Raw genomic sequence first — 27,349 nt, 5'->3', positions numbered from 1 at the left:
TTATTTACTCTCAATATACGCCACTGTCTGTGGTTTTGATCAGAACGCCGATGTTCTGACTTCATCTCGTTTAGAATTTTAACGCTTCTAAAGCGATCAGTTTTACGACGGTGATGTAGTAAAGGAAGATTTCACCTCACGGTTTTGGCGGGGAAATGAAAAATTTCCCTCATCTGCTTGGCACTCTAGCGCCTTTATTCTGAAAAAGATTCCTTGGCACCCAAATTGTTCCGTGTGATTGACTCCTCCAATCGTCCCTCAGACCAGCCACCTTCATACAGTCCTTTACGAGTAAGCTACAGGTTCTCCCAAGCAACAGAGAATCTCAGCAATAATACGCAACTAGGACTTACAACCTTGTCTATTTTCACCTTTAAATGTATGTTCTGTTTATATTGTTAAGTTAGTAATAAAAAAGATGATGGTAACTTTTGTCGTTGGGAACTGTTGTATAAGTGTGTAATATTACACTCAAAGGTGTCTTTACGGTTATTATTGCCATTTAAGTGATGCGGTTAGAAGTGCCTCGCTCCAAACTGCAGCAATGTTGTGCCATTAATATCAGTGAAAATCAGCCTTGAGTGTATTATAGCTACTACGCGTGTGTGTGTGTAATATTTTTGATGCTCTTCTTTTGTGTCTCCAGCTAACCAGATAGCCCTTGGAGGCACAGCGATGGGCGTTCCCACGTCGGAGCAGACAAACCTGCACACAGACTCCACACTCCCCAATGCACTCAATGCTAACAAGTATGTTATATTTCCTTTATAACGGCTATAATACCCTCATTCTTTTTATCCCTTTTACGCTATTACATCCCGCCTATTCAAAAACACTTATATGTGTCCAACAACTCGCTCTGATGCCCAAACGGTGTGACTCAAGTGGGTCCTGCGTCAGCATGGTCCGGTGGCACAAATGTCTATTTATTTTCTTCTCGTGTGAAAAATGTTTTGTTGAAACGTTTTGAACCGGAGTTTTAGTACATCACTTAAGTGGTGTATTTCGATTGGGACCATTGACTCAAAAGCTTGCATCTTTCAGGAAGAAACCAAAAATACACAGGGAAGACATTTGCATAGTATAACCACACCTGTGGGTCTATTAGAGTAACGTTAACTCCATATGGACGCATACAAAACAGAAAAAGTACAAAACCATGGCACCCTGTCTTTAAGGCTCGACATGATCGATGTTATATTGTAGCAGGTCAACATTGAAGTTGTACTCAATATATTCTCTCGCCCGCTCCTCCTGTCTCTGTTGCTTTCCCTCCTCTAGTCAGCTGCTGCCTGATGGATCGGCTGTGCCCATGGGCAACCTGCCCACAGCAGCACCCCTCTCTGCCACCGGCACCAGGAAATCCTGGCATGAGCACGTCACTCAGGACCTGCGCAACCACCTTGTACACAAACTGTGAGTCTGGTAACCCTGCTGCTGCTTGAGAAAATACAGCTGTTTTTGAACACAAGTTGTGTGGTTCATTATCAGGGTGGGAAAAACTAAAGTAACGGTGGCAACAAACCAACTACTTATACATTTTGTCAAATCTTGCAAATTCATCTCCCCTGTACCAGCTCATTTGGCAGGTAGCCAACCATCATTGGAAGCTCCCATTTTCTAGTCTGTTCCAGTTTTGAATAATGAAAGGAGCTGGTTAAATTGTTTGCTTTCTTTAAGTAGCCGCTGTGGCCAGTGGATGGGGGGGGGGGGGGGGGGGGTAGAAAATAATGTACTTCCTTTTCTGAATGTTATAAATCATTCACTGGTTCCATGTCTCTCTCTCTCTCCTTGTCTTCTGGCTGTTAAGAGTTCAAGCCATATTCCCCACCCCAGACCCGGCAGCTCTGAAGGACAGGCGGATGGAGAACCTGGTGGCGTATGCCAGGAAGGTGGAGGGGGACATGTACGAGTCGGCTAACAGCAGGGTAGGTGTAGTCATGTTGAGGTGAAGTTCATGCTCCTCTGTTTGTTCGAGATACACACAACTCTTCCATACTGTCTGCAGTTAAGCTCAAACCGCACCAAGGATTCGCCACGCAACTCCTTGCAACATGCTACTACTCGCAACCGTTATTACCAATGGCAGTTGCAAGGAATTGCATTGATGTGATTGACCGGACTTGCGACTAGTTGCAAGGAGTTACAACTGGTGTGGTTTGGGCTTTACACTTTTGCCACCACCCTGTTACAAACTAATTAGGAGTTGTTGGAAGTTGTTGAAATAAGTTTAAGACATTTCATTTATTTTGATTTAATTCACTGGCTTGGTATATTATACCACTGTCCTGAACAATGTTTTGAACTTTTGTATTCCTTGGGAAACAATCTTAAGTTTCAGAGTAACTGCTCTTAGCTAGCCGACTTGGTACAGCTTTAGTTCCGACACTATTATTGGTCCGACAGTCATTAGACCGACAACCTACCTCAAACCCTAAACATAACTGAGCAGTGCTAGTCCGACCATTGTTCCCGCATGTCGGACTAATGCTCCGTCGGAATTACCATCGGATTCCAGCCGACTAGCAAGCCTACAATATGTAAATGTGTGTAAGAATAAAGAAGAAAAAGAAGAATAAACTACTATTTTAAAATTGCACAACAGGATGTTGGCATGGGTGTTCATACTTTTGCTAGCAACAGTAGGCTGTTGAAACTGTCTATAATTTAATTCCACTGTCATACATGTAATAGGTCTAATTCCATCCCCTTGCCTTGGGGTCTCTGTGTTCCTCCAGGATGAGTACTACCACTTCCTGGCTGAGAAGATCTACAAGATCCAGAAGGAACTGGAGGAGAAGAGGCGGTCGCGGCTGCAGAAACAGATCATCAACCAAGCCCCATTGACCTCTCAGGGGGCCCAGCCAGGTCTCCAGCCCAACGCTCTCGGCCCCAGCAGGCCACAGAGTGAGTGCCGCACTTCTGTACACCCCTAGGAAGAACTCTGAAGTATGCTCACGCATACTGTGTGATGTTGTTAGAATATAGAGCAGGTGTGCTTTTTGAGTGGTGGGTACTCTGCTGCGTAAGTAACACATTTTAAAGAAAACAGTGGCACTCCAAAAATCACAATGCAAGACAAAAACTTGTGTGTTTTGGCCATTAGCCTTCCTCAGAGCAGATAAATAGTTTAGCATCTGAGCCTCTTTGTCTTTGGAGTGCCACTGTTATCCACTTGGGTGGTTTCTTTAAAAAAAAATGTTGTCAGGAACAATGTATGTAGACAGATTTGTAGAAACATTTTGTTTTAATCATTTTATATTGGAGCACTGAAGACTATACTGCGATAACAGCATTTTTCACTGATGCTGCGCTTAAAATGAAGCGTTCATAGTCATATTCATAGCTATGTAGGTATTTGGCATAAAACATTAGGTAGTGTATGGCTTTTTATTTTTTAATCGCACAGCTCCAGAAAGTTATTTTTAAAAAAAATGTTAAATTGAACAGTAATTCTAATTTTACCTATCATTTTATAATGTACACAATTACCTTTTGGGCAAGTGGGCATGACCTGTACTTGCACGACAAGTGCCTCTACCCTAGTGTCAACCCCTGCTCTTATATGAAACCGTTCGCTTGTTAGAACCAGAACCAGATAACGTTAGCTAGGCTGTCGTAATGGCTTGGTCGCTTAAATATGGATGTCTGTCTGCAACCTGAAAGCGCACTTCACCTGACGGAAGGTTGTCGGGTGTCTATGCCAACATATAGACGCCGGGCGGGGAGCGTGATATTGGTCATTGCACGTACTCCTACGCCCTCAGGCGGCACCTGTCAGCAGGGACTGTTGGGCGGGTGGAGTAGGACGAAGGCCCCCTACGTCCTCCCGGCTTGGCTCCCTCACTCACTCACTGGTAGGAGAGTCTGTAGCATTCAACAAGTGACAACACAAATTTGTGTGGGGAGGAACTAATTGGCATAATAATGACTAAATTGGGGAGAAAAAGTGGGTGTCAGTGTTTGCAAGTGGCCAGTTGGGCCAGTGGCTCTGCATTTGTAATGTCGATCTTAATGCATCTAATCACCATTGACAGATCTTCAAATCCAGGCAAGAAACCCCTGATTGGAAGCATTCAATGGGCCTTTTGCTTTTCCCCCTCCTGCTGATGTTTATTTGAGAATTTCACTGTCTTCTCAATCCTCAAATTTCCTCTTCTACCGTCTCTATCTACAGATGGACCTGTGCCTATGCCCAACGTGCCAAATCAGATCATGAATCGCATGCAGGTTCCTCCAGGTACCTTTTTTTCATCCTGCACTCAAACTGTGACTGTCTGTCTGAGACCCTTCCTGCTGTGTTTCTTTTTCTTTTTTGTGATTCCATTGCCTGATTTGTGGTCCAAATGTCGTCTGCAGGAATCAATCAGTTCAACCCCATGGCGCTGCCCAACGTCCAGCTGTCTCAGGCACCCATGGGAGTCCGTGCTGCTTCACCTATGAACCACCCTCAGCAGATCAACATGAGCTCCGTCCCAGCGGTGAGAGAAACACACACTCAATAATACCAGTACACATACAGCGTCAGCTGCCTAAACCAGCAGCCCTTCTAATTCCAGGGAACGCCGGTTTGATATGCATCAGGCAATGGACTCTCATTTAAAAACCCTAATCTACAACAATAAAAGCATAATGGAGAATTAATTTATGTATGAATGGAACCAATTGGACCCATTTGTACACTCCCAAGTCCTCAACGATGCCTGGGGGTCACTGGACCACACGTTGAGAACCAGTGACCTAAAACAGAGGCTTTCAACTGATGGTCCGTGGACCACTGGTGGTCCGTGAAGGTATTGCATGTGGTCCCTGACCATGCATTTAGTATGTTTAAACCACTCCTACAACTTGCTTTGTTAGTTTACGTGTCTGTCTGTTTGTCTGTCTGTCTGTTCGTACCAAAAAATGAGCATGGTTGCTATGGTCACCCAGTTCACACGAGTGTGATTTCATTACGTCAGACATTACGTCAGACCACAGCTGATCAGTCTATATAAGACCTTACACCACTCTGTTCACACGGGTGTGATTTCTTTTTTATCGACCACTAGTTGGGAAACAAACTAGTTCACTAAATTAACTGGTGATGTATGATGACGTCAATGTTGTCAGTTACTGGGAAGTCGGATGTCAAGAACTTCCACAGAAAGGGAGTATGAATTTCAAGGGAAAGTGTACCGGATTGACTGGTTGAGTATTAGGAATTGTTCTTATATAATCATGCAATCACATGTGTCTGCTATCGATGAGTTTAATATGGAAGGTTTAGAGAACACAGTAAGGGCAACCATGGGAAAGGAATAGCTCCGGACCACTAGCATTATGCCAGTTAAATTACTGACTGTTAAGGGCTTGATTTAATTCACCTCAAATTAAACAAAGCTGTCAATATTTAATTATTTCAGACTTTTTCCGCAACACCACACCCTTATCCCCCCACCCAACACAACAGTGGTCCTCCGGTTGATTCTTAGTCAGGGTGGTGGTCCCACTGGTCCCCAGGTTGATTCTTAGTCAGGGTGATGGTCCCCAGGTTGATTCTTAGTCAGGGTGGTGGTCCCACTGGTCCCCAGGTTGATTCTTAGTCAGGGTGATGGTCCCCAGGTTGATTCTTAGTCAGGGTGGTGGTCCCACTGGTCCCCAGATTGATTCTTAGTCAGGGTGGTGGTCCTCAGGTTGATTCTTAGTCAGGGTGGTGGTCCCACTGGTCCCCAGGTTGATTCTTAGTCAGGGTGGTGGTCCTCAGGTTGATTCTTAGTCGGGGTGGTGGTCCCAGGTTGATTCTTAGTCAGGGTGGTGGTCCGTGGTTCATAATCAGTTGAACACCCCTGACCTAAACAATCATTGAATCAGTCTTGGTGGGTGAAATGCTTCAAAGTCAGGGCAGACTCATCAGTACCACTTTGATACCATTTAAAACTGGTGGCTTAGTGCAAAGATCTTATGATGGGTGCATTTGTGTTCATGATGCAATACTTCCGACCATTGTCATGTCCACGATTCTTGGCTAGTAGTACCGGTAAATCCCATTTGCCAGAGGAACAGGAAAATACGAATTGGTTGGTTAGTATTATATACACCTTAAGCCGTATGGACAGGCATCTGAATGGTTAGTTCCAGTCCATAGTGAAATAATAGTCTGCACACTGAAATATGCTCCAAAAGATAAATGGTTTATTACCAGGTTAATGTGACGTTAATGTCGCGCCCCTCAAAAAAAATTACCCTGAGATAGCGAAGTCATAATCGCTCTCCTACCATGTTCATGGCTGCCTACTTTCCTGGGGGACCTGATGATGCCAGCCTATTATCAATATCATAAAGGCAAAACATCCTCTTCTTCTGTATTTGTTACGGAAGCACCAGTGCAATGTAAATGTCTGTTCTGTACATTGTATTTCAATGGATGTATGACTCCCATGAGATTGCTGTAGTCCTGCTCGTGACGTCCTTCTATCCTGTTTAGATGGGCATGTCCCCCTCCAGGATGCCCCAGACGCAGGGCATGATGGCAGCCCATGGCGGAGGCAGCATGGTGGGCCAGACTGCCAACCAGGGACAGTTCCTGGCCCAGACCCAGTTCCCTCCCGGCACCGCAACGGGGGCCATCAATGTAACGGTGGGGCCTGGCATAGGCCAGCCCCCTGCACAGGCTGCGGTTACGCAGGTGAGAGACGAGGAGCAGTGTGGAAAGGACACAAACCATAAGGGTTGAAATGAATGGGAAATGATTGGGTAAATGTCATCGCTTAATCACTCTATGTTGCAGATTAACTAGCAACTAAAATGGTTCTCTGTCAGACAAGGTGCTGGGGTGCTAAACTAAAAATCACTGTAACAAAACATATTAGCTGTAACCTGCGCTTAACCACTTGAACCCTAGCTTTCCTATTCTGGGGGAACAGTCCCAAAACAAGCAGATCTACAAGCTTGCAGCATGACATGTTGTGAACTTATACATTGGCTATTTTCCACAAAGACATTTAGTGTAGCCCATTGGAATACGGTTAACAAAGTATACGGCCCCAAAGAACACAACCAACATCAAGTATAGGGTTGAAGTGGTTAATTTATTTTCATGCCAATCACATCTCTAAATTAAATCTTTGTGTGCGTTGTTACATGTGTTTGTCATTGTCTGACCTTTGTGTCTGTATGTTTGTCTGCTTGTCTTTTATCGTATGTGACTCGCCTGCCCTTTGTGTGTATGTGTGTCCTTCTCTCCTCCAGCAGCAACAGCAGCAGCAGAGCGCTAACCTTCCCATGAATGCACTTGGCCCCTCAATGAGCCCCCAGCTAGCCTCCTCCCAATCCCCCTTGCACTCTACACCTCCGCCCGCTGCTTCCTCCTCCTCTGCCTCCGTGGCTGGGGGGGCTACTAACCTGCCGCACCCCCAGCCCTCCAGCCGTAGCTCCACCCCCACCCTCCCTGGCCCCGGCCCGGGTCCCACCCCGGCCCTGGGTTCCACCCCGCCCCGCCCCGCCCAGCCCCAAACCCAGGCGGAGCCCCCTACAGTGGCACAGACGCAGCCCCCGCCTCAACCCCCTACCACGCCGGTGAGACTGAGACCCTCCGCATGCCCCCCACCCCCTTTAAACTCTGACTGCCAACCCTCCATTTAAACTCTTGACTGCCAACCCTCCATTCTACCTTGTAACTGCATCTCCACTATAGCGCCCATCTCACGGGGATGTCTCCATCACAAGTGGGGAATGTTCCATCTGTGGACTTTTTGGGAGCAATGTTTTGCAAATGGGATTTCATTCATCATGCGTGACTTAGATTCATCCCTGCATGTGGACCAGCCGATGTTGGCCGATATTACACCTCATGTTATATCATCCATTCTCTCCCTAATCTCTCGCTATCTCTCCCTCTAGATAAGTCTAGATAACCGGGTGCCCACCCCAGCCTCAGCCGCCAGTGCTGACTTGCACTCACAGCACGCAGGAGCCGACTTGCCCATCCAGGAGACCAAAGTCGAGCCGCGCCATGACCAGCAGGAGTTGCGGCTTGCGTCTGCTGGCAAAACGGAGCCCAAGATGGAGGTTGGTGGGATGGCTCTCAATAAAATGGAGTAAATGAGACCAAACTAATCTTTCATTGGTGTTGAGTCATTAATTTTGCCATCCATCTGATCCATTATCATGACTCTCTTAAGGCCATTGCACTCAGAATCCATTTCTTTCCACAGAAACGAAACATACGCTTCTTTAAAGGATCCCTGGCTAATAACATTATATACCTTAAAACATCATACTTGCCCTCTATAACTGAAATTTGAAATTAAATTAAGTATTTTAAATAGTTTTTCACTCGATGGGTCATCGATGGGTCCATGTGGCGTGATTATGGATCCCACCAACATTCTAGGGTCGACACGCCTGGACCATGCATGGGCAGAACAAACCACACGCACACCTCTCAGCCCCTGTGACCTACAATGAGCTGTCTCCCTTTCTTTAGAGTGAGGAGGACTCGGGTTCGCTGTCTATGAAGAAAGAGGAGCCAGTGGAGAAGCAGGAGGCAATGGAGGTAGACGAGAAGAAGCCAGAGATGAAGACGGAACCCAAAGAGGAGGAAGAAGGAGGAGCTAACGGCACAACCTCTTCACCTTCCTCTCAATCACGGAGGAAAAGTGAGTTCAGAGGAACAGGACAAAATGCTTTCCATGTGCCGTTTTTCTACCTCAATAGTTTCAGCTGACTTTTTCCAATTATTTCTATTCCACTTCCAGTCTTTAAACCAGAGGAGCTACGCCAGGCTCTGATGCCCACCCTGGAATCTCTCTACAGGCAGGACCCAGAGTCACTGCCCTTCAGACAACCTGTAGACCCCATGCAACTAGGCATTCCGGTAGGCAACACCTTCACAACTTTGAACATCCGTTTTGGCAGTATTGAACAGAGAAATGTCGTTGTATTCCATTACTGTTATGAAAAGCTTTTATTTGATTCTTCTTCTTCTTTGAGAGAGAGAGAGAGAGAGAGAACTTTCAAACTAAATCTCATTGTTTTGATGTGAGGAGCTCAAGTGCATTCCACAGCGTGAAAAGATGGGTTTATGGGCCACTATCTTGAAAATGTTGACATGGTGAAACGATTCCATACGCTCAATGACGTGGCATTGCTCTAATGTCTCATCTCCAGGATTACTTTGACATTGTAAAGAGCCCCATAGACCTGTCAACCATAAAGCGCAAACTGGATACCGGCCAGTACCAAGAGCCATGGCAGTATGTGGAGGACGTCTGGCTCATGTTTAACAACGCCTGGGTGTACAACCGCAAGACATCTCGCGTGTACAAGTACTGCTCCAAGCTGGCCGAGGTGTTTGAGTCCGAGATCGACCCGGTCATGCAGGGCCTGGGCTACTGCTGCGGTAGGAAGGTAAGGCAGCGCTGTGGAGAACCATCGTATGGCTACATTTATAAAGATACAAAAAGTCAGCTTCTTGTAATCTGAACACAACTCAGAGAAATATTGGTTTAGCATGGTGTGAATCTAAAAGCAGATGGTGTGAATACTTTTCCTTTTCTTCCAATGTTCTTCTGAGGAATTGAAATCTGTGTACACCCCTGTAATGTGATGTCTTACTTGAATGAGGCAAAATCCACCGTTTGCTTCTGAAGAAGGTGGAGAAAGTTATAACTATGAAGGGACTACCTATAATCGAACAGAACCATTAAGTCCTGTTCCTAACAATACTGGGAGCACTTGAAAAAAGGTCATCATGGGAAACGGGGGTGACTAAAAACTTTGGGAATTCCACCAAGGATTATTTTTTATACAAGAGATCTTGCATAATGAAATGTGCTTGCGTAAAATAAAATGGTGCATAGTCACCTGTTTAAAAGTTTTCATGTGATTATATCATCCATCTCCCTTTTTGTTTGCAGTACGAGTTTTCCCCTCAAACCCTCTGTTGCTATGGCAAACAGCTGTGCACTATACCTACTGGAGGCACATACTACAGCTACCAGAACAGGTATGTTTGTGACTCAACATTCATGCGTGTTATCTGCCGTTTCCATACAATTTTGAGGTTTTTGAACATGCCACACAATTCACACAACTAAATACTGACATTAACCACAATACCCAGTCATTCAACTGTGGGATCTGTCCTGCAGCTCTAAACAAAGCAATTTAAAGCCCGGCGCAGTTCAGCCCCTCAGTGTTGGGGCCTTGTGTGCATCGGTGCAAAATACTGTACTTCATGAAAGTCTGATTATGTCCTCCCACTTTTTTTCTTAAGTCTGGTTTTGTAATGTACTTACTGTACTTCCATGGTGTCAGGCACACCGCCACGCACGCATGGACGAACACATGCACGGGCACACACACACACACACACACATGCACGGGCACACACCTTTTTCACAGTTATCAACAATAGCTTTTATTGATATTCAGTTTTTCCATTGATGATTGACATTGGCATAATGTCCACATAGCGGTCATACTGTCATTGCATAAGGTCCCCGCAGCGTTTGCACTTCACAAAACCAGTGGCATAGTTTGTGTCTGCAACTTTGCATTGACGACTAAGCTGAAATGCTTCCACACTGTGATTTCCCGGTTAAGCTTTCAGTTAACTTTGACCTCCCCTGCTTGGCAACATTGCTACGCACTACTCTCTCACTCTACCTGTGTTTATTATTGTGCTGTGATTATGACGTTCCCTCCAAAATAAATCCCTTTTCCCATGAACGCGTGTGTGTCGTTGTCAGGACAACGCGCAGTCCGTTCCGTCACGGAGCATGTGAGCGCCACGGAGCGGCCGAGAAATCCGTTCTTCGCTCTCGGCGGCTTTTGTCCCGCTCGCTCATTCGCTCGTGTTGATCCACCCCCCCACGCCGCTCTCCGCTCGCTCAGCGCTCACCTTCATTTGCGCAACGGGCGCTCCGCGATCCGCTCAGATCTGCCTGCTCAGCAGCAAAAGATGATGGGGCGGAAAAAAAGAAAATGCTCTTTTCCTGAAATTGGCTTCTTCTGTAAGCCAGCAGAGGCTTACAGAAGTTGTCTTGTGTTCCCCTGTGCCCCCTGCTGTATGAATGTCGCAACTGCACCTCTGGAATTTTGACAGGGTACTTAAAGAATGGAGCTTGTGCAGCGGCTTTAATGTAATGATACAGCATAACCAGACAGGCAGCATGGTCCATTCACAATATGAAAGCTGGGGATTCCCCTCTCACTCTCTGTTGCCTGCCATATTACTATCTCCCAAATGCACAATGCAACAAATTTGCATTATTTGACATTCACGAATGAATGTGGGGACAGAAACAACTTCAACAGTGACTATTATGCAACGAAACATTAGCTATTGGGACATGACACGTTTTATTTGTGCCACCCTACAGGTATCATTTCTGTGAGAAGTGCTTCAATGAGATCCAGGGGGAGAGTGTGACCTTAGGGGATGACCCTGCTCAGCCACAGACGTAAGACAAGGACATTGTTCTGACTTCAGTTATTTCCCATGTTTTAATACACATTCATGATTACAGTTGGAGGCCATCGATATTGTCCTTTTCTTTTTGCTGAGGTTTGCGTGATCTGCGCAAAAGGACGGTTAACCCATTTTGGGCGGGAACCCCTTTTTTTTGTTATAATTTAGCTATTGAAAAATAGCAGATCTACAAGCTCATAGCGCGCCACCGAGTGGCACGCTACGAGCTTTGTAGGTCTGCTATTTTTTTTAAATCGTGAAAATATTTATTTCAGAAAACTGGAGGATTTAGAAGGATTTTTTAAAATGTTGAGGTCAGGCCTAAATGGGTCAAATGATAAGGGACAATATCGGTGGCACCCAACTGTACATTTGCTTGTTTTTGAGCAAACATTGCACGTTACATCTTCATTTGTGTTCGTACTTGACGAATGATTCGAAGTTGCTTACAAATCGTTCATGTCATACAGTAATGCTACCATTAGTAAATTTAAAGGCATCTGTTTAAGTCTGAATAATGATCATTTTAATCTCTCACTTTCCACTTGTCTTGCTTGTTCAGAATGATATCGAAAGACCAGTTTGAAAGGAAGAAGAATGACACATTAGATGCTGAACCGTAAGTGTACACACACACACACACACACACACAGTTCCCAGTGAGTGTTATTATTTAGAGTGATACCAGCTAAGGCTTTACAAGATATAAGTAGTTCATTCATGTTAAATTGGAAGCCAATATATTATCCTCAGGTAAAATGTATTCAATATTATCATTTCGGCAATGCAGGCAATAATTACAACTGTATTAGGGTTGATTTAACAGGTACAAGTTATGTCTCTTCTGCAAAGATAGAGTTAACGATTAACACCAAGTTTCTTCACTGGAAAGAAAATAGACGATCTACATGCTTCTAGCGCCTCTCAAGAATACGCATTATGAGCTTGTAGATGTATTTTTGCCAGATGTTGGCCCCTTTTCACAGAATCTTTGCCCATTATGACATGCCCAGAATAGGGACACTGTGGAAAACCTGCAAAGGTGTGTGCAGAGGAACATTGAACTTTATATTGAGAATAGAATTGGTTCTCTTAACTAATGATGAACCTGATGGCAGAAGATAATTCGCTTTTGTAAAAAAACAAAACAAGGTTCTCTTATTCTTTTTCTTCAGGTTTGTTGAATGTAAAGATTGTGGACGGAAGATGCACCAGATATGTGTTCTACACTACGACGTCATCTGGCCGTCTGGGTAAGACGACTCGACTATATTGTGATATTTTATTTATGATTTTAGAGGGTGAGATAAGGCCACTGCCTTACTTACATTGCCTATACTGTACATTGCAATGTCAATGCTGAAATGATATGTTTTCTCAAAACACCTTGTTGTCTCTTACTCTAGATTCATCTGTGACAATTGTTTGAAGAAGAGCGCTAAAACAAGGAAGGACAATAAGTTTTCTGCAAAAAGTGAGTCTGCTCCCGTCTTACGTCTTACTGTATTTCTGACTTTTGCTTCCCTGGACTGCTTTTCAGGGACACTTATTTTTTTTCCACTTAGCTTGTCCTGCATTATTCAGAAGTCAGTAACTTAATGCACTTTAGTTTAACGAACATTCAGGTAAACAAGAAGATACTGAGTAACATAAGCCACCCTGATAGGGACTGCATATTGTGGCTGTCGGGCACAAGCTTTGTATCTTCTGTACGTATAATTAACGTGAGCTTATAGATCAGCTATTTCAATCAATATCAATCAATATCAGTATGACACAGTATGATATTTAACTATGGGCAGCTCTCCGGTACTGGCGCATGCTTTCAACTTGTAATTGGATGCCATACTGCCATTTTGGATTACGTTTTTTTGAATAGATTTAAACTATTTTATTTTATTTTTTTGTGTACTTGAAAATGAAGGTTTCCATGGCTATTAGAGCTAATGCAAAATCCATCCATCCATCTTCAACCGTTTATCCGTAGTCTGGTCACGGGGCAACAGCTCCACCAGAGAGCTCCAGACTTCCCTCTCATGCAAAATATTCTCTCTAATGCAAAATATTTCAGCAAAATGCTTGCTCGTTTCTGAACTTTTTTCCCATTTTTTTGTGTGTGTGTGTGTGTAGGATTACAGTCTACACGGTTGGGAATGTACATAGAGGACCGTGTGAATAAGTACTTGAAGAGACAGAACCACCCAGAGGCTGGAGAGGTGTTTGTGCGAGTGGTGGCCAGCTCTGACAAAACAGTGGAGGTTAAGCCTGGAATGAAAACCAGGTAAAGAGCACTGAGACCATCATGAACAGATCATCCAAACTGTATTTTATCACAAACTTGTTATTAATTCTCCAAAATGTCACAACGGTCTCCATTTCAGGGGTTCTCAACCTGGGGGTTTATTTATTTTTATTTTTTTGCAACTGATTAGCTGGAAACGGAAATTGAGAGTTCACATAGTACACAATAAACATGCATAAACTTTCCTTAATGATGGTTTCAGTATTTATTTATGATGTATTTTCTCTAATATTAAGGTTATTGTAGCGGCCAATTTGTATTGGTGGTGGGGATTTTAATACTGTGACACCTTTAGTTTGAAAGCCGTTTCAACCGGAAACCGTCAAAGTGAATTACCGCTATGTAACGGGTGCCTCGGTTGTTATTTAATTCACCCAAAACATACATTTTGTAACCGGGGATCATATCGTTTAGAGACATTAGGTGCAAATCAAGCTTTTGAAGAAATCTTCATTTCGTTTTTTTCATTGCACCACAAGCGGAGTGTTACGAGTGCGTACAAAACACAGTGAACCGTAATCAAGAGAATCCCAGACATCCCTTTCCCAGGCCACATTAGCTACTCATAACTGGATCCCACGTTGTGGGTCAAATCCAGTGTGGAGATATAGACAAACAACTACTAAGAAGAAACATGGCTGCAGATTTAACACACTGCAGTAAAATGTAACAATATATATATATATATATAGTATATTTATCTTGAAGCTTTAAAGTGATTTTAGAGCCCTGCTATGTACAATGATGTTAACTACTATTTTCTACAAGACGAGGCCTTGCCCTTACCCTTTTAACCTCATAGTGAGTTCAGGTGTTTGATTATACCCTACATAGATAGCTTTTACATGTATCCACTCAGCTCTTGTGGTGCCTGCATGTCTGTTAAATGGCACACATGCACCCTTTGCCTCTCCCAAAGGTTTATTCACTATTTACTCAGACAAGATCAAAGACTATGATGTCTGTCAGGTCCTGGGAAGGAGGTGGTTACTGGTCAACACAGAACAGTCTGTTATCTTCAGGTTAATCGTTTCAAGGCTGCGTTTTTTTTTATTGACTCAAGGTCATTTGCAATGGGTTGTGCCGTTGCACTCGGACTGTCTCCGAAGACACTTACACAGGCAGGTCAGGAGGACTAAGCAAATTGATCTTAAAGCTGCCCTATGTAACCTTCCTGATGTACCCCGGATTTGAACCCGGGTCTCCTGCGCAAGTGCTGACATTTTTACCACTGAGCTAATAGAGCCTGCCTGCTTAACCAGGTCAAAATTCAGGTCAAACCAGAAACGGGATCGTGTCAAAGGTCGTGTCCGACCTAGACACAGGATCTAAATATTTTAATAGAGCAAGGGGATTAAATTCAACTACCCCAAATTGTGTTATATTGTATTAGTCATAGGCATAACATATAGTAATAATACTATAATGCACAGTCATACTGTGCATTATATTAATATAGTTATTCACAATAACAAATTGCATAGTGCATCATTATGTTTATTAGACCTACATTTCCAACCGCAATATATTTTTAAGCCATTTGTAAATAACTTGTATCCAATGAGTATTCTACTACTTTTTTTGTAAACTGTATCTTAGTTATCTCTTTTGTTTACATGACATGGACTTTGTTTTTGTGTTTGCCAGGTTTGTGGACACAGGTGATATGCCCGAGACCTTTCCTTACAGAACCAAAGCACTTTTCGCCTTTGAGGAGATTGATGGAGTCGACGTGTGCTTCTTTGGCATGCACGTACAGGAGTATGGGTCCGAATGCACGTTCCCCAACACCAGGTCTGTACTAAACGCACAACAGACTGGGAATTGTAATCATAGTAAGGGCATCTTATAAAGTCAGTACTGTACGTAGGATATTTGTTTTTTCTCTTTGACAAAATTATGTGATTCTGGTTACTCAGTCTCTGTAATCACCAGATCATCATCGCCCTGCCACTGAATTATTTAACCACATAAACTAGGGATGTCCCGATCACGTTTTTTTGTTCCCGATCCGATACTGATCATTTGATACCGATTTTTCCAGATCCGATATTTATATTTTATAGCACGATATCCAAAATCACAGACAATATCCAGTCTAATATCACGATATGGATATAATATTTATATCGTCCTAATCAGGTTTTTTTTGCTTCAGATCATTTGAAAATGACATCGGCCCCAATTTCCGATCACGTGATTGGATCTTGACAAACTACACTAGCGTCGTAGTGTGAAAATGGTCAATCTACAAGCAAAAAAACGTAATAATTCTAAGTTGCTAACTACTCCTGTGACCCTCTGTAGGCGGGTATACATATCATACCTCGACAGTATTCACTTCTTCAGACCTCGGCTGCTAAGAACGGCAGTCTACCACGAGATTCTCATTGGCTATCTAGAATATGTCAAGAAACTTGGGTAAGTGTTGCTTTCTCTCTACTTTTAAACTGTTCTTGCTGTCCCCTCTATATTGAGTGGCCTTATACAGTATGTACTGTTGTGCACAATACAATATTATAAAATAAAATAAAAGTTTAGTTTCCAGCTCTGAATCAGTAAGTTGTTCCTATATCCCAATAAAATCTACCATATCCAAGTCTCCTAGGGAGTTTTTCCATTATTCACCATCTATGGATAGCTCCAGGGTTTTCTCATCCAGATGATGAGAAAATCACATATTGTCACTCTTATCTTCAGTTTAAAGAGAAACATCTTAAAGCCACAGTTTGGACCTCGATCGAGATGGGTAATTACAACGACTAAAGTGTTGCCCGTGGGGCCTCTACAGTGGTCCCCGTTGAGCACTGGCCTTCTTGGAATGATGCAAGTTGGAAATGCATGCACCACCCAGATATTATGTCTGTGTCCCTTTTATGCCCATATATGGAGTTCTTTGTCAGGCATGCCCAAATATGGACTCTGCACTCCCTGTGGGGGTGCGGAACGCGCGTGTCGAATTTGAAGTAAACCAAGCAATTTTCACCCCCTTTTATTGTGATTGATTTTCAACAATGTATTTTTTTGTTTCTTCTTGGCATTGTCAGAAGATGAAAACCCTTCTATTTTCATGTCTGACCTTTCAAATAAATGAGTCTCTAGACATGTTTTTCTTTGACAAAGTATGACAGCAGAGAGTTTTGCGAGTAGGGAAAGAAAGTCCCAGGAGAGAAACCAGTTATTTGTATCCTACAGTGATGCACCAGCTGTTTTGAATGACTGTTTTGACTGAGGCAGTGGTCCATCTATAGAAGTAGACTAAAATGTTGGTGCGCATTCCTCTCCCCAGGTACGCCCAGGGTCACATTTGGGCATGTCCACCAAGTGAAGGAGACGACTACATCTTCCACTGCCACCCTGCCGACCAGAAGATCCCCAAACCCAAGAGGCTTCAAGAGTGGTACAGGAAGATGCTGGACAAGGCCTACGCTGAGAGGATCCTGCATGACTACAAGGTAGAGATCACTGGCGAACTATTACGTTTTATAATCCACCGTTCAATGAAAATAGGCCGGGAGGGGAATAAACATTCAGCTCCCATTCCGACTCCGATGGGGCCTTTGGGGCGTGACTGTGCATGGCAAGAACATCTGTGTCGTGACCATCCCGGTTGCGAGAATTCACATTATCATGTGTTTTCTGCAGACTGGTCTGGCCCCAGTCGCTGGGTGTGCGTTTTGCAGAAACCCAAAAGTGGAAGAGCCAATAAGAGTCTGTCAAACACTGGGCCCTGAGCGGCCGCAGACCCATAAATAATACTGTTAACTTGGCCTTTTGGTGCTGGTGATTTTCCTTCACTCCCTCTTTGGGGGCACCACAATAAAGGAAATAACGCCCCGTCTATTGATGCAGGCATGTGACTTTGTTCAAACCGAAGGTGTAAAAAGACTTTGATGGCCTTTCATATTAGAATCCTGAACATATTCCCGCGTTGAACATTCGGCAGTATGCCGTCTATTTCTCACCAGAACACCCACATTTAACGTTGTTTTAGAATAGTTTGAATTGACCACATTTATCTTTGGACTCCTCCTCAGGACATCTTCAAGCAGGCAACAGAGGACCGTGTGACCAGCGCCAATGAGCTTCCCTATTTTGAAGGTGACTTCTGGCCCAACGTTTTGGAGGAAAGCATCAGGGAGTTGGAACAGGAGGAGGAGGAGCGTAAGAAGGAGGAGAACACTGCCGCCTGTGAAACTCCTGAGGTCAGAACCGCAACTCATATTTGAACCACTTTTATTTGATTTGAGTCCTGACAGTAATTTTGCATAGTCCCTAAATGCATTCACATCGTTAATGAATTTAGTTTTTGTTTTTTAGGAAAAGGCTTTGACTGTCTATATACTTGTTATATTATTTTGTGCTACAAACTTCTTGTCAAGGTCAATTCACACACTGTTGAGCATATAAATATGAACCTTTGCAGTTGAGGGCTGTACAGTTCCAATACCAGGCAAGAGTTGAAACCTGTCAGGATGCTCTCTGTGGTATCTCTGTCGAAGGCCCATAGGACCTTGGGCCTCATGCCAAACCTTTTCTGTTAGTCCAAATCTTGGTGCGCTCAACCCACAGTACTTGGATCAAAGACGGGAGCAGATTCTAAACAGACAATCTCATCAAAGGAACAGTCTGCACTCGTAGAATAATGTTTCAAGCTTTTAATGTGCTGCAGCAGCAGTCATCGATAATGAAAGCATTTCGTCCCTTCTGGCCTTCGTCAGTGTTTGAACCACCTATTGTTATGACTTTTCATTTAAATGGCTCTGATCGCAGTCATTACAATTACGAAAAGGAGGAGATAAAAAAATCACACCCGTGTGAAGTGAGGGGTGCTCTTATAGCATACATCATCATTCCAGCCAATCACAATTTGCGTCTTCACTGTTCTGTCCTCACTTTTTATCCTCAACACGCATTTTGCTCAGCCAATCAAATCATCTCTATGGGGTGCTCAGCCAATCAAATCAACGCTATGGGTACACACAAACGTACAAAGCTGGGTATAGGAGGGATTGTGAAAAGGAAGGAGGTAATTGAGATGGCTTACTGGATTCATGCTGAAATAAAATAACACCTTATGTTGAACCCCTGTAGGTTTGGTATTTTATTTTTTGCGACCGCAGATCTCATTTTCTATGAAATCGTAATTTTTTTCCGTCAGTCAGTCAGTCACTAAAAATCCCCATACATGGGAAAGTCCCCATATATGGTGCCCAGGTCTCGTGACATCATGTGACATCAGGGATGGAGATCCCAGATGTCATAGTAAATGCGACCTGCTGTCGCAATTAAGCCCATATATGGAGATCCCTGTTGTCATCAATATTGGCCAGCAACTCTACATCTGACCTCAAACCCTTAGATCTTCATATATGGATATGTCAGAACCTGTTCTGACATTCCATATGTTGATCCTTCCCCATCCATCCTTCCTCTTCGATGTCTCCCTTTTGACTGATACCTGTCCATTCAAACTCCTGACGGGTTCTCAACAGGCCCGGAAATTAAGGCCCGGCCCTTATCAAACCCTGTACAGTCAAGAGAATGTCTCCACTACCACCCTTAGATCTCCATATATGGAGCTGACCTGTTCTGACATTCCATATGTTGATCTAACCTAACCCTGTACACTCAAGACATGCTCCTTAATATGGCCAGTACAGAATTCATTCCATGTTGGATCTGACCCCCCCCCCCCCCCCCCCCCATGCCAAAGCGCCAGCAGTCTGCCATCAACGAGGCGGATGCATTTTCTAATCTATATTTCTAGATTATGGCATTGTATATTTTGATGTTATAATTTTATTCTGTGAGTACGGATGATGGATCATTTGATGAAACTTTTTCAGTTGGATGTAAATTGTCTACCAGTTTGTGAGGGGCGTCGCACACAAACTAATGGCTTGTTGGTCAAATCACGTTCGAAATTTCAGATGAGACTGGCTACTGTTTGAAAAAAAGGAAGCTTATTCATAGTCATGGTGATAATAAGGAAGTTTTTTTTTTTGTTATATTGACTGTATGCCCTACTGAGCGAGGCAGGAAAGGAGCAGAGTAAGTGGAAGAGAAGCAAGAGAAGAGCATGGAGGAGGAGAGGAGGAAAAGTGCAGCTTCTGCTGCTGTTGTCGTAGCCAGAGGAGCGGAGGAAGGAGAAACAGCAAGACAACACCTGCCAGTGCAGCACGCCCCAGTACTCATAGGCAGTCTAACTTTAATAGAAAATGTTCTGGCAGGGTACGCTTTGTGCAAACCCAACAGGGGTTTGCAACTGTGTATGTACTCTACCAGTCAATCGAAAGGGGCCTCCCAAGTAAATTGCTGGACGATTAGTCAAACCCAAACAATATCTCTTATTTTCGTCAGTCATCCAGTCACACTTGGGCTGGCTGGTTTAAAGCCAATTAAATCCCTGTCCTGTGAGGCCTTTTGTCCCGCCTTCTCCTATTCGTTTATAATGGCTATCTGGCACCCTTGCATCACAGAAACCACCGACAGAGACAGAGATCTGAAATCTTAACAGGTCATTGAAATTCAAAGCGTAATATTACATGGAGCCAATATAATAAAGATCCATTCCATGTGTTTCAAATATTAATGTAGTTTTGCCATTCAATGACCGTGAATAGAGTGGAAAAATAAATTGTGTGTTGAGCTCCACTTTAAGAAGGTTTGGATTCATATCTTCAAGTCAAGAAGATTCAACTAAGTCCAACATCACTTGATGTTTACTAAGTTAGCCATACAACTAACAATCTGGTTAGGGTTGTGAAATGAAAGGTGACTTCAGCCTCCTATCATGTCACCTGTAAACCTGCTTAACACTACTTTTGCCGGGGAATTTTTCAGAATAAAGGCCCTAGAGTGCCTGGCAGATTTTACTCGCCTTCCATTTCCCCCCAAAACCGGAAGGTATAATGTTCCATTACTAACTTGCGCTAATAAGTCTGATCTCTCTTTAGATGCATCTATATTGTCCAAAATGCAGCAGCCAGAGTTTTAACTAAAACTAAGATGAGAGAACATAATACTCCAGTTTTAACTTCACTGCACTGGCTTCCGGTTGTTTTTAGGATTGATTTTTTTAAATTATTTTACTTGTTTATAAAGCTCTCAATGGTCTCGCACCTTCCTACCTGCCTAAATATGTCCCAAACCACCCCCTAAGGTCTTCCACTGCTGGCCTGCTCGCTTTGCCTAAAAAGAAAAATACGGGGAAGCAGCTTTTTGCTTCTACTGGCCGACGGCGTGGAACAAACTCCCACTGTACCTTCGACAGGCAGCCTCTGTAGACATTTTTAAAGCACAGCTGAAGACCCACTTCTACACTCTTGCTTTTAATTGATCTTTTAATTGTTGTTATTCATGTCCTCACTGTATTGCATTACTGCTATACAGTGAGGACTGTATAGCAGTGAAAGGTGCTATACAAATAAAGTTTTATTATTATTATATTCCAAAGGAGATACTTGGTTAAGTCAGAAATGAGATCCAAACCACGGAAAGCGCTGTAGATTTCGAAAGAATAGCAAGTTTTGTCGGCCCGTAAACAAGGAAGTGAATGGCTGCGCGCATGCGCATAACATGTCCGGGAGCTCTGAACAAGGCTGTCAAAAAATAGATTCCAGCTATCCCGTTTTAAATCATCAAAAATAACCTAAAGACGTGTATACAGGTCCGAGGCACACCGCAGTTTTAATTGAGAGGAAGTTTATACATGTCATTAGCATAGCAAGTGTTAAGTCTCTATTTTCTTTCTACTAATGTTTTTATTAAGATGGGGAAAATATATTCTATGAGTGTGTGTGTGGAGCCTTTTCTTTTTGATATCCCAGATGAGTCAAACATTAGAAAGCAAGTCAAAATGGTGATCTAGTCAAGGAGGCCTTTCTTACAGCTGCCATTGATTTTGGTGATTTTACGAACAAGACTATAAATATATTGACATTTATTATATCGAAGCTGGCGCTGTTTTTCCAAACAAGATTGGATGTCATGTCACCCACAGCCTCAGTTGTGCAAGAGAACAACATAATTACATTGGATTTGTTTTTGTGGTGATGGAAAAACTCCATTATTAATCTTGCATTATTTAGGTTAGGTGCTTATAATAAGACTTTAAGGTTGTTTTCACTGCGTTTGCCTGGCAGGGCCAATGTTAGATTTCTCCAGCATTGGAAATGGACAGATGGACAACCTTTTGAGACATGAGATCTACCATGTTCAAACAAATGTGGACATATTTTGAAAGCCCTTTTTTATTTTTTATTTTGTACTTTCTATCCACAAAGTCAGCATTTTTGGCCAGTGAAACCAGATGGTTTCTCCAAAATGTATGATTGTCTTTGTCATGTGATTCAGGCTCTACCCAAACATCCACAATTGTTATTAATATTAATATTTGTTTTGTATTGTATTTGTAAGCAGTAGATTATTGTTAGGGATGTACCGATACACTTTTTTCGTTCCCGATCCGATACCACAATTTCTGTGTTAGCCGATACTGAATACCGCATGTGATCTTGTGTTGTGTTTATAGCTATCTAGCTAGTGTTGTTTATAGCAGACTCCTCACTCATAGTGCACTTGCAGTTTGGGCAACTCGGGCAACAAAGTCTTATGCACACTTGATATGCTCTGATATGCTCAGTTTGGGCAACTCGAAAGCAAACTCCACATGCCCCAACATTTTATTTACCTGCCATAGTGTCAACCCCTTAGCCTGGCTGATAAGCCAGACTCAAATCACACTGTCGATCAACCCCTTACCCTTGTGTCGGATCGGTGGTTAGACTGGCATATTCGCCGATATTGATATGAACCGATTTGCTGGTGCACTCCGTTATTCATGTATGTTCTTCAAAAAGGGCCAAAGGTCACTTGCCAGTAAGCATGCATACCCAGAAGAGATTTTAGCTCTTTAAAAAAAATGCATTTCAATGTGGACTGCAATCTTCTAGAAAATGTTGGTGTGGATGGAAAACTTTGGACGCACAAATAAAGTTTGCACAGTCTTTTTTTTTTTTTGTGATAGCAAGTAATATATACTATCCTACAGTACCTACCAATTTGATTTAATTGATTTAATCCTGTGTATGGTGAGCGAGTGTGATTAATCTATCATTGTATTTGGCCCACAGGGCACACCAAGTGACACCAAGAATGCCAAGAAGAAAAACAACAAGAAGGCCAATAAAAACAAGGGCAGCGTTAGCCGAGCCAATAAGAAGAAGCCTGGGATGCCGAATGTAGCCAATGACCTGTCCCAGAAGCTTTATGCCAGCCTAGAGAAACACAAAGAGGTAAATGGTTGTCTTGTCTTTGGAAAGCAATCATTTGTGAGTATTAAGATTGGATGTTCCCCTAAATGTTTGCATAACATGTCCCTTATTAATGTATTAGCCCATGCGCTAACGCTCCTGTCCGCTTTGTTCTTCACAAGGTGTTCTTTGTGATCCACCTGCACCCCGTTCCCATGGTCAACACCCTGCCGCCCATCATGGACCCTGACCCCCTACTGACCTGTGACCTGATGGATGGCCGCGACGCCTTCCTGACTCTGGCCAGGGACAAGCACTGGGAGTTCAGCTCCCTGAGGAGGTGCAAGTGGAGCACCATGTGCATGCTGGTGGAGCTGCACAACCAAGGCCAGGATCGCTTTGTCTACACCTGCAACGAATGCAAGCACCACGTGGAGACGCGCTGGCACTGCACTGTCTGCGAGGTGAGTTTTATGCATTGTTGTTGACACGCAAAACACCAAACCATGCCATGCGTAACCAATTCCATAAGAACACAATTTCACATATTTGATTTGACTTTAGGTTTTGAGAAGTAAACATTTAATATAACTTACTATACTATAATTAGTCCTTTTTCCTTCAAAACAACTGATCTCTGGAACAGCTTCAGTAGTGAGAACTCACATGATGTTTTGCCATATTATCTAATGTCTACTGTTTCTTCAGCTTTTTATCCTCATGTCTTATTTTGACCGAGTCCCCTCCAGATTTCCAGGACAGTTTGTATTAACTTTCTTGTTCCACTCTTTTGCCCCCCCCTTCCTTAGGACTTTGACCTGTGCATTAACTGCTACAACGCCAAGGGCCATGAGCACCAGATGGTTAAGTGGGGCCTGGGCTTGGATGATGATGGCAATAGCCAGAGTGGAGAGGCCTCCAAGAGCCCTCAAGAGAGCCGGCGCTTAAGTATCCAGCGCTGCATCCAGTCCCTGGTCCATGCCTGCCAGTGCCGCAACGCTAACTGTTCCCTGCCGTCCTGCCAGAAGATGAAGAGGGTGGTTCAGCACACAAAGGGTTGCAAGCGCAAGACCAACGGAGGCTGCCCCGTGTGCAAACAACTCATTGCTTTGTGTTGCTATCATGCCAAGCACTGTCAGGAAAACAAGTGTCCTGTACCGTTCTGCCTGAACATAAAGCACAAGCTTCGCCAGCAGCAGCTGCAGCACCGCCTCCTGCAGGCCCAGATGATGAGGAGGAGGATGGCCACCATGCAAGGCAGAACCATGCCGCTACCGTCCCCACCGGCCTCCACTGCCCCCAGCACACCCACCTCTCACCCTCAGCCCAACACCCCCCAGAACCCCCAGCAGCCGGTCTCCAACCAGTCCCAGACCCCCAACGCAGCTGGTGTCATGTCCCCTGGCTTCCCCAACGCTCCCCGCAATGGACAGCCTCAGGCACCGGTATCGCAAGGCAAGCCAGGGCCCCAGGTCTCTCCTCTTCACCAGCAGCCGTCGCCACTTTCACAGCCGCCCCAGCAGGCTCAGCAGCCCACACAGCAGCAGCCTCCACCAGCTGCTGTCAAGATGGCCCGGCACATTGAGATGATGGCCCAGGCCCAGCAGAACCAACAGAACTACCGCGTCAACATGAACGGTCTTCAAATGAGCCCTCAGCGCATGGCCGGACCCATGCAGGTGCCCATGCAGATGGTGCCAGGGCCACGGGGGCCCCAGGTCATGCAGCCCCAGGTCATGCAGCCCGGCATGGCCCCGGGACAGTGGCCTGGAGCGGGTGGACCAATGCAGGCTGCTCAGCCTCCGCAACCAGGCCTTCCCCAAGGGCAGTCCCCACAGCAGGCAATGACTCTGCAACGAGCCATGATGCCACAAGGGCAGCAGCCACAGCTGGCCCAGAGGATGGGTGTGCCCCCCCAGCAGCCTGGTGCCCGGCCACCGACACCCCAGAGACCTGGTGCCATTGCTCCCAATGCCCTCCAGGACCTCCTCCGTACCCTCAAGTCTCCCAGTTCACCTCAGCAGCAGCAGCAAGTCCTCAATATCCTGAAATCCAACCCACAGCTTATGGCTGCTTTCATCAAGCAGCGAACAGCCAAGTACCACGCCAGCCAGCCTGGGCAGCAACAAGCAGGCCAGCCGCCACAGCAGCCGGGCATGCCAGCGATGCAGGCCATGGCAATGCAAGGAGGGGCGGTGCCAAGGCCTGTGATGCCCCCACAGCAGCCTCCACAACCTACCGCCCAAGGGATGGCAGCATTAGTTCCCCAAGGGCAGCTGATTAACCCAGCACATAACACCAACCCCCAGATCCAGGAGCTCTACCGTCGGCAGCTTTTAAGGCAGCAGCAACAACAGCAGCAGCAGCAGCAGCAGCAACAACAGCAGCAGCAGCAGCAACAGCAGCAGCAACAGCAGGGAGTGATGCCTCAAGGTCATCCTGGCCAGTTTCCCCCTCAAGCCCAGGCCACCGCAGCCACGTACTCCCAGCTCCGTATGCAGCAGCAACAGCAGCAACAGCAGCAGCTAGCTATGCAGGCAGGTGCAGGAGGTGGTGGGGGTCCAATGGGCCAGCTCCCACCCATGGCTCAGATGGGCCAACCTGGCATGGGGATGGACTCCACCCAGAACCTGCTCCATCAGCGCATGCTTCAACAACAGCAACAGCAGCAACTTCCCCAACAGTCACAAGCTGTCCTGAAACAGCAGATGGGCTCCCCGGGCCAGCCCAGCCCTATGAGCCCTCAAACCCACCTGCTGGCTGGCCAGCCCCAGGGTGGAGCTCATCTCCCCGGCCAGCCTGCCCTGGCCAACGCCCTCAGTAACCAGGTCCGCTCCCCTGCGCCGGTCCAGTCCCCGTGCCCACCCTCACAACAGCAACCCCAGCAGCCACCGCCACATTCCAGCCCCTCGCCGAAGGTCCAGAACCAGCCTTCGCCCCAGCACCCACCCCCATCACTCTCGGGGTCACCCCACCCCGGCTTAGGAGGCCCCCTGTCAGGGTCTATGGAACAGGGACACATGGGAACACCAGAACAGAGCGCCATGCTACCACAGCTTAACATACCCAACAGAGGGGGGCTGAACAGTGACTTGGGGATGGTGGGAGATGCTACAGGGGACACTCTGGAGAAGTTTGTGGAGGGATTGTAGCATTTCTACTGGGAGACTCTTTGTCTTGAAACACACCGTCTCACTCCCAGGGACATATCCTCCCTCTCCTCCTGGTTCCCCCAGACTCTTGCCCCATTTGAGGGCTTTGTTTCTTCTTTCTAAGGTTGAGAACACTTTTTGTACTGACATGTAAAAAGTTCTGCGTTGTAGAGAAGGAGAAAATAAAGAACATTTTGGGTTAAAGATTAAATTGTAAACACTCTGCGGGAATGTCAGTTTCCTAAACCCAAGTGAGAGATGGATTTGCAAATGTCGTCATAAATAAAATTTAAATCACAAAGAATATATTTTTTGGTTGAGACCAAATGTGCTCGATACTCGTTTTATTTTTTGTTTGGGTATGGTTTCATGCCTTTCTCATTTCTTTTTTAAAGAAAATTTACAAGACAATTGCATTATATTATTCATACCTTTTTATTTTGTACCTTTGGAAAAAAAGTAAAGCATTTTTTTGTTGAAACTGTAAAATAATTTGTCTGGGAATGGGGCCAGGTTTTCTTTCTCTTGAAGCTCTCATGCCTGGCAATTGTAATCTAGTGTTGTATCATTTTTCAAGATGTGTTCTGGGAAGGATACTCCTCCTTTCCTCTTGTGTGTGTATGCCGAGCACTTGGATGTATTGAAATAGGACATGGACTATGGCAGTTAATGTACACACAGGCATGTATGCGGGCGCACATGAAGACACTGACAAAACCCTCAGTCACTCAAAAAGAAACACAGTTCTGACCGGTTTAACAAATAAAAGAACAAGGACTATAACCTCCATCTCTCTGGCCTGGAAATCAGAAAATCTGTCTTTCGGGTGTGGAAAGTTCTTGCTTTGATAATAAATAAAAAGTTTGTCATCCATTGTTTTTGTCTTACAAGTGTAAAGAGTGAGAAAGAGACGGCAGCCCCCTAAGCTGAGATGGAATGATGACTGCTTATTTGTAGGCCACAGTGCCACACATTGGATGTCCTATGCTCTCATTCTCAAGTACTGCACTTACGTCAAATTTATACTTCAATGTACGTAGGACACTGTCGTTCACTGAAAATAACTCATCGTGAGGGAAATATTTTGCAACAAAGTACAAATTTCAGGAGTTACTTTTTCTCCTATTGTAAGTCATGAAAGTTATTTAAATATAAGGAAGAGAATGAAATCACTGTATAAACT

At 44.6% G+C, this 27,349-nt stretch overlaps 1 protein-coding gene across 6 annotated transcripts in view; it reads left to right on the top strand.

The window, feature by feature from the left end:
- crebbpa (CREB binding lysine acetyltransferase a) overlaps positions 1-27,037 on the top strand; it is a 68,606-nt gene extending 41,569 nt beyond the window's left edge. For 4 of the 6 annotated variants that reach the window (XM_079498083.1, XM_079498082.1, XM_079498080.1 and 1 more), the window contains 25 exons: positions 647-749; positions 1,282-1,416; positions 1,811-1,928; positions 2,739-2,907; positions 4,178-4,240; positions 4,360-4,481; positions 6,467-6,667; positions 7,231-7,557; positions 7,882-8,049; positions 8,468-8,639; positions 8,739-8,857; positions 9,151-9,390; positions 9,900-9,988; positions 11,367-11,447; positions 12,018-12,074; positions 12,631-12,708; positions 12,862-12,929; positions 13,586-13,736; positions 15,405-15,551; positions 16,065-16,178; positions 17,047-17,212; positions 17,795-17,962; positions 22,895-23,056; positions 23,197-23,478; positions 23,824-27,037. In XM_079498083.1, coding sequence (XP_079354209.1) covers positions 647-749; positions 1,282-1,416; positions 1,811-1,928; positions 2,739-2,907; positions 4,178-4,240; positions 4,360-4,481; positions 6,467-6,667; positions 7,231-7,557; positions 7,882-8,049; positions 8,468-8,639; positions 8,739-8,857; positions 9,151-9,390; positions 9,900-9,988; positions 11,367-11,447; positions 12,018-12,074; positions 12,631-12,708; positions 12,862-12,929; positions 13,586-13,736; positions 15,405-15,551; positions 16,065-16,178; positions 17,047-17,212; positions 17,795-17,962; positions 22,895-23,056; positions 23,197-23,478; positions 23,824-26,166 — 5,843 coding nt within the window. In that variant the 3' untranslated portion in view covers positions 26,167-27,037. The remainder of the gene's footprint in view (positions 1-646; positions 750-1,281; positions 1,417-1,810; positions 1,929-2,738; positions 2,908-4,177; positions 4,241-4,359; positions 4,482-6,466; positions 6,668-7,230; positions 7,558-7,881; positions 8,050-8,467; positions 8,640-8,738; positions 8,858-9,150; positions 9,391-9,899; positions 9,989-11,366; positions 11,448-12,017; positions 12,075-12,630; positions 12,709-12,861; positions 12,930-13,585; positions 13,737-15,404; positions 15,552-16,064; positions 16,179-17,046; positions 17,213-17,794; positions 17,963-22,894; positions 23,057-23,196; positions 23,479-23,823) is intronic. The other 2 variants (XM_079498081.1, XM_079498084.1) reach the window with 2 other exon arrangements.
- Positions 27,038-27,349: the final 312 nt, after the last annotated feature.

This window comes from Electrona antarctica, assembly GCF_951216825.1.
Source record: "Electrona antarctica genome assembly, chromosome: 4".
In the NCBI taxonomy this organism is placed as follows: domain Eukaryota; kingdom Metazoa; phylum Chordata; class Actinopteri; order Myctophiformes; family Myctophidae; genus Electrona; species Electrona antarctica.
Note: the sequence above shows the minus strand (reverse complement) of the source record. Positions and strands in the feature narration are given on the sequence as shown.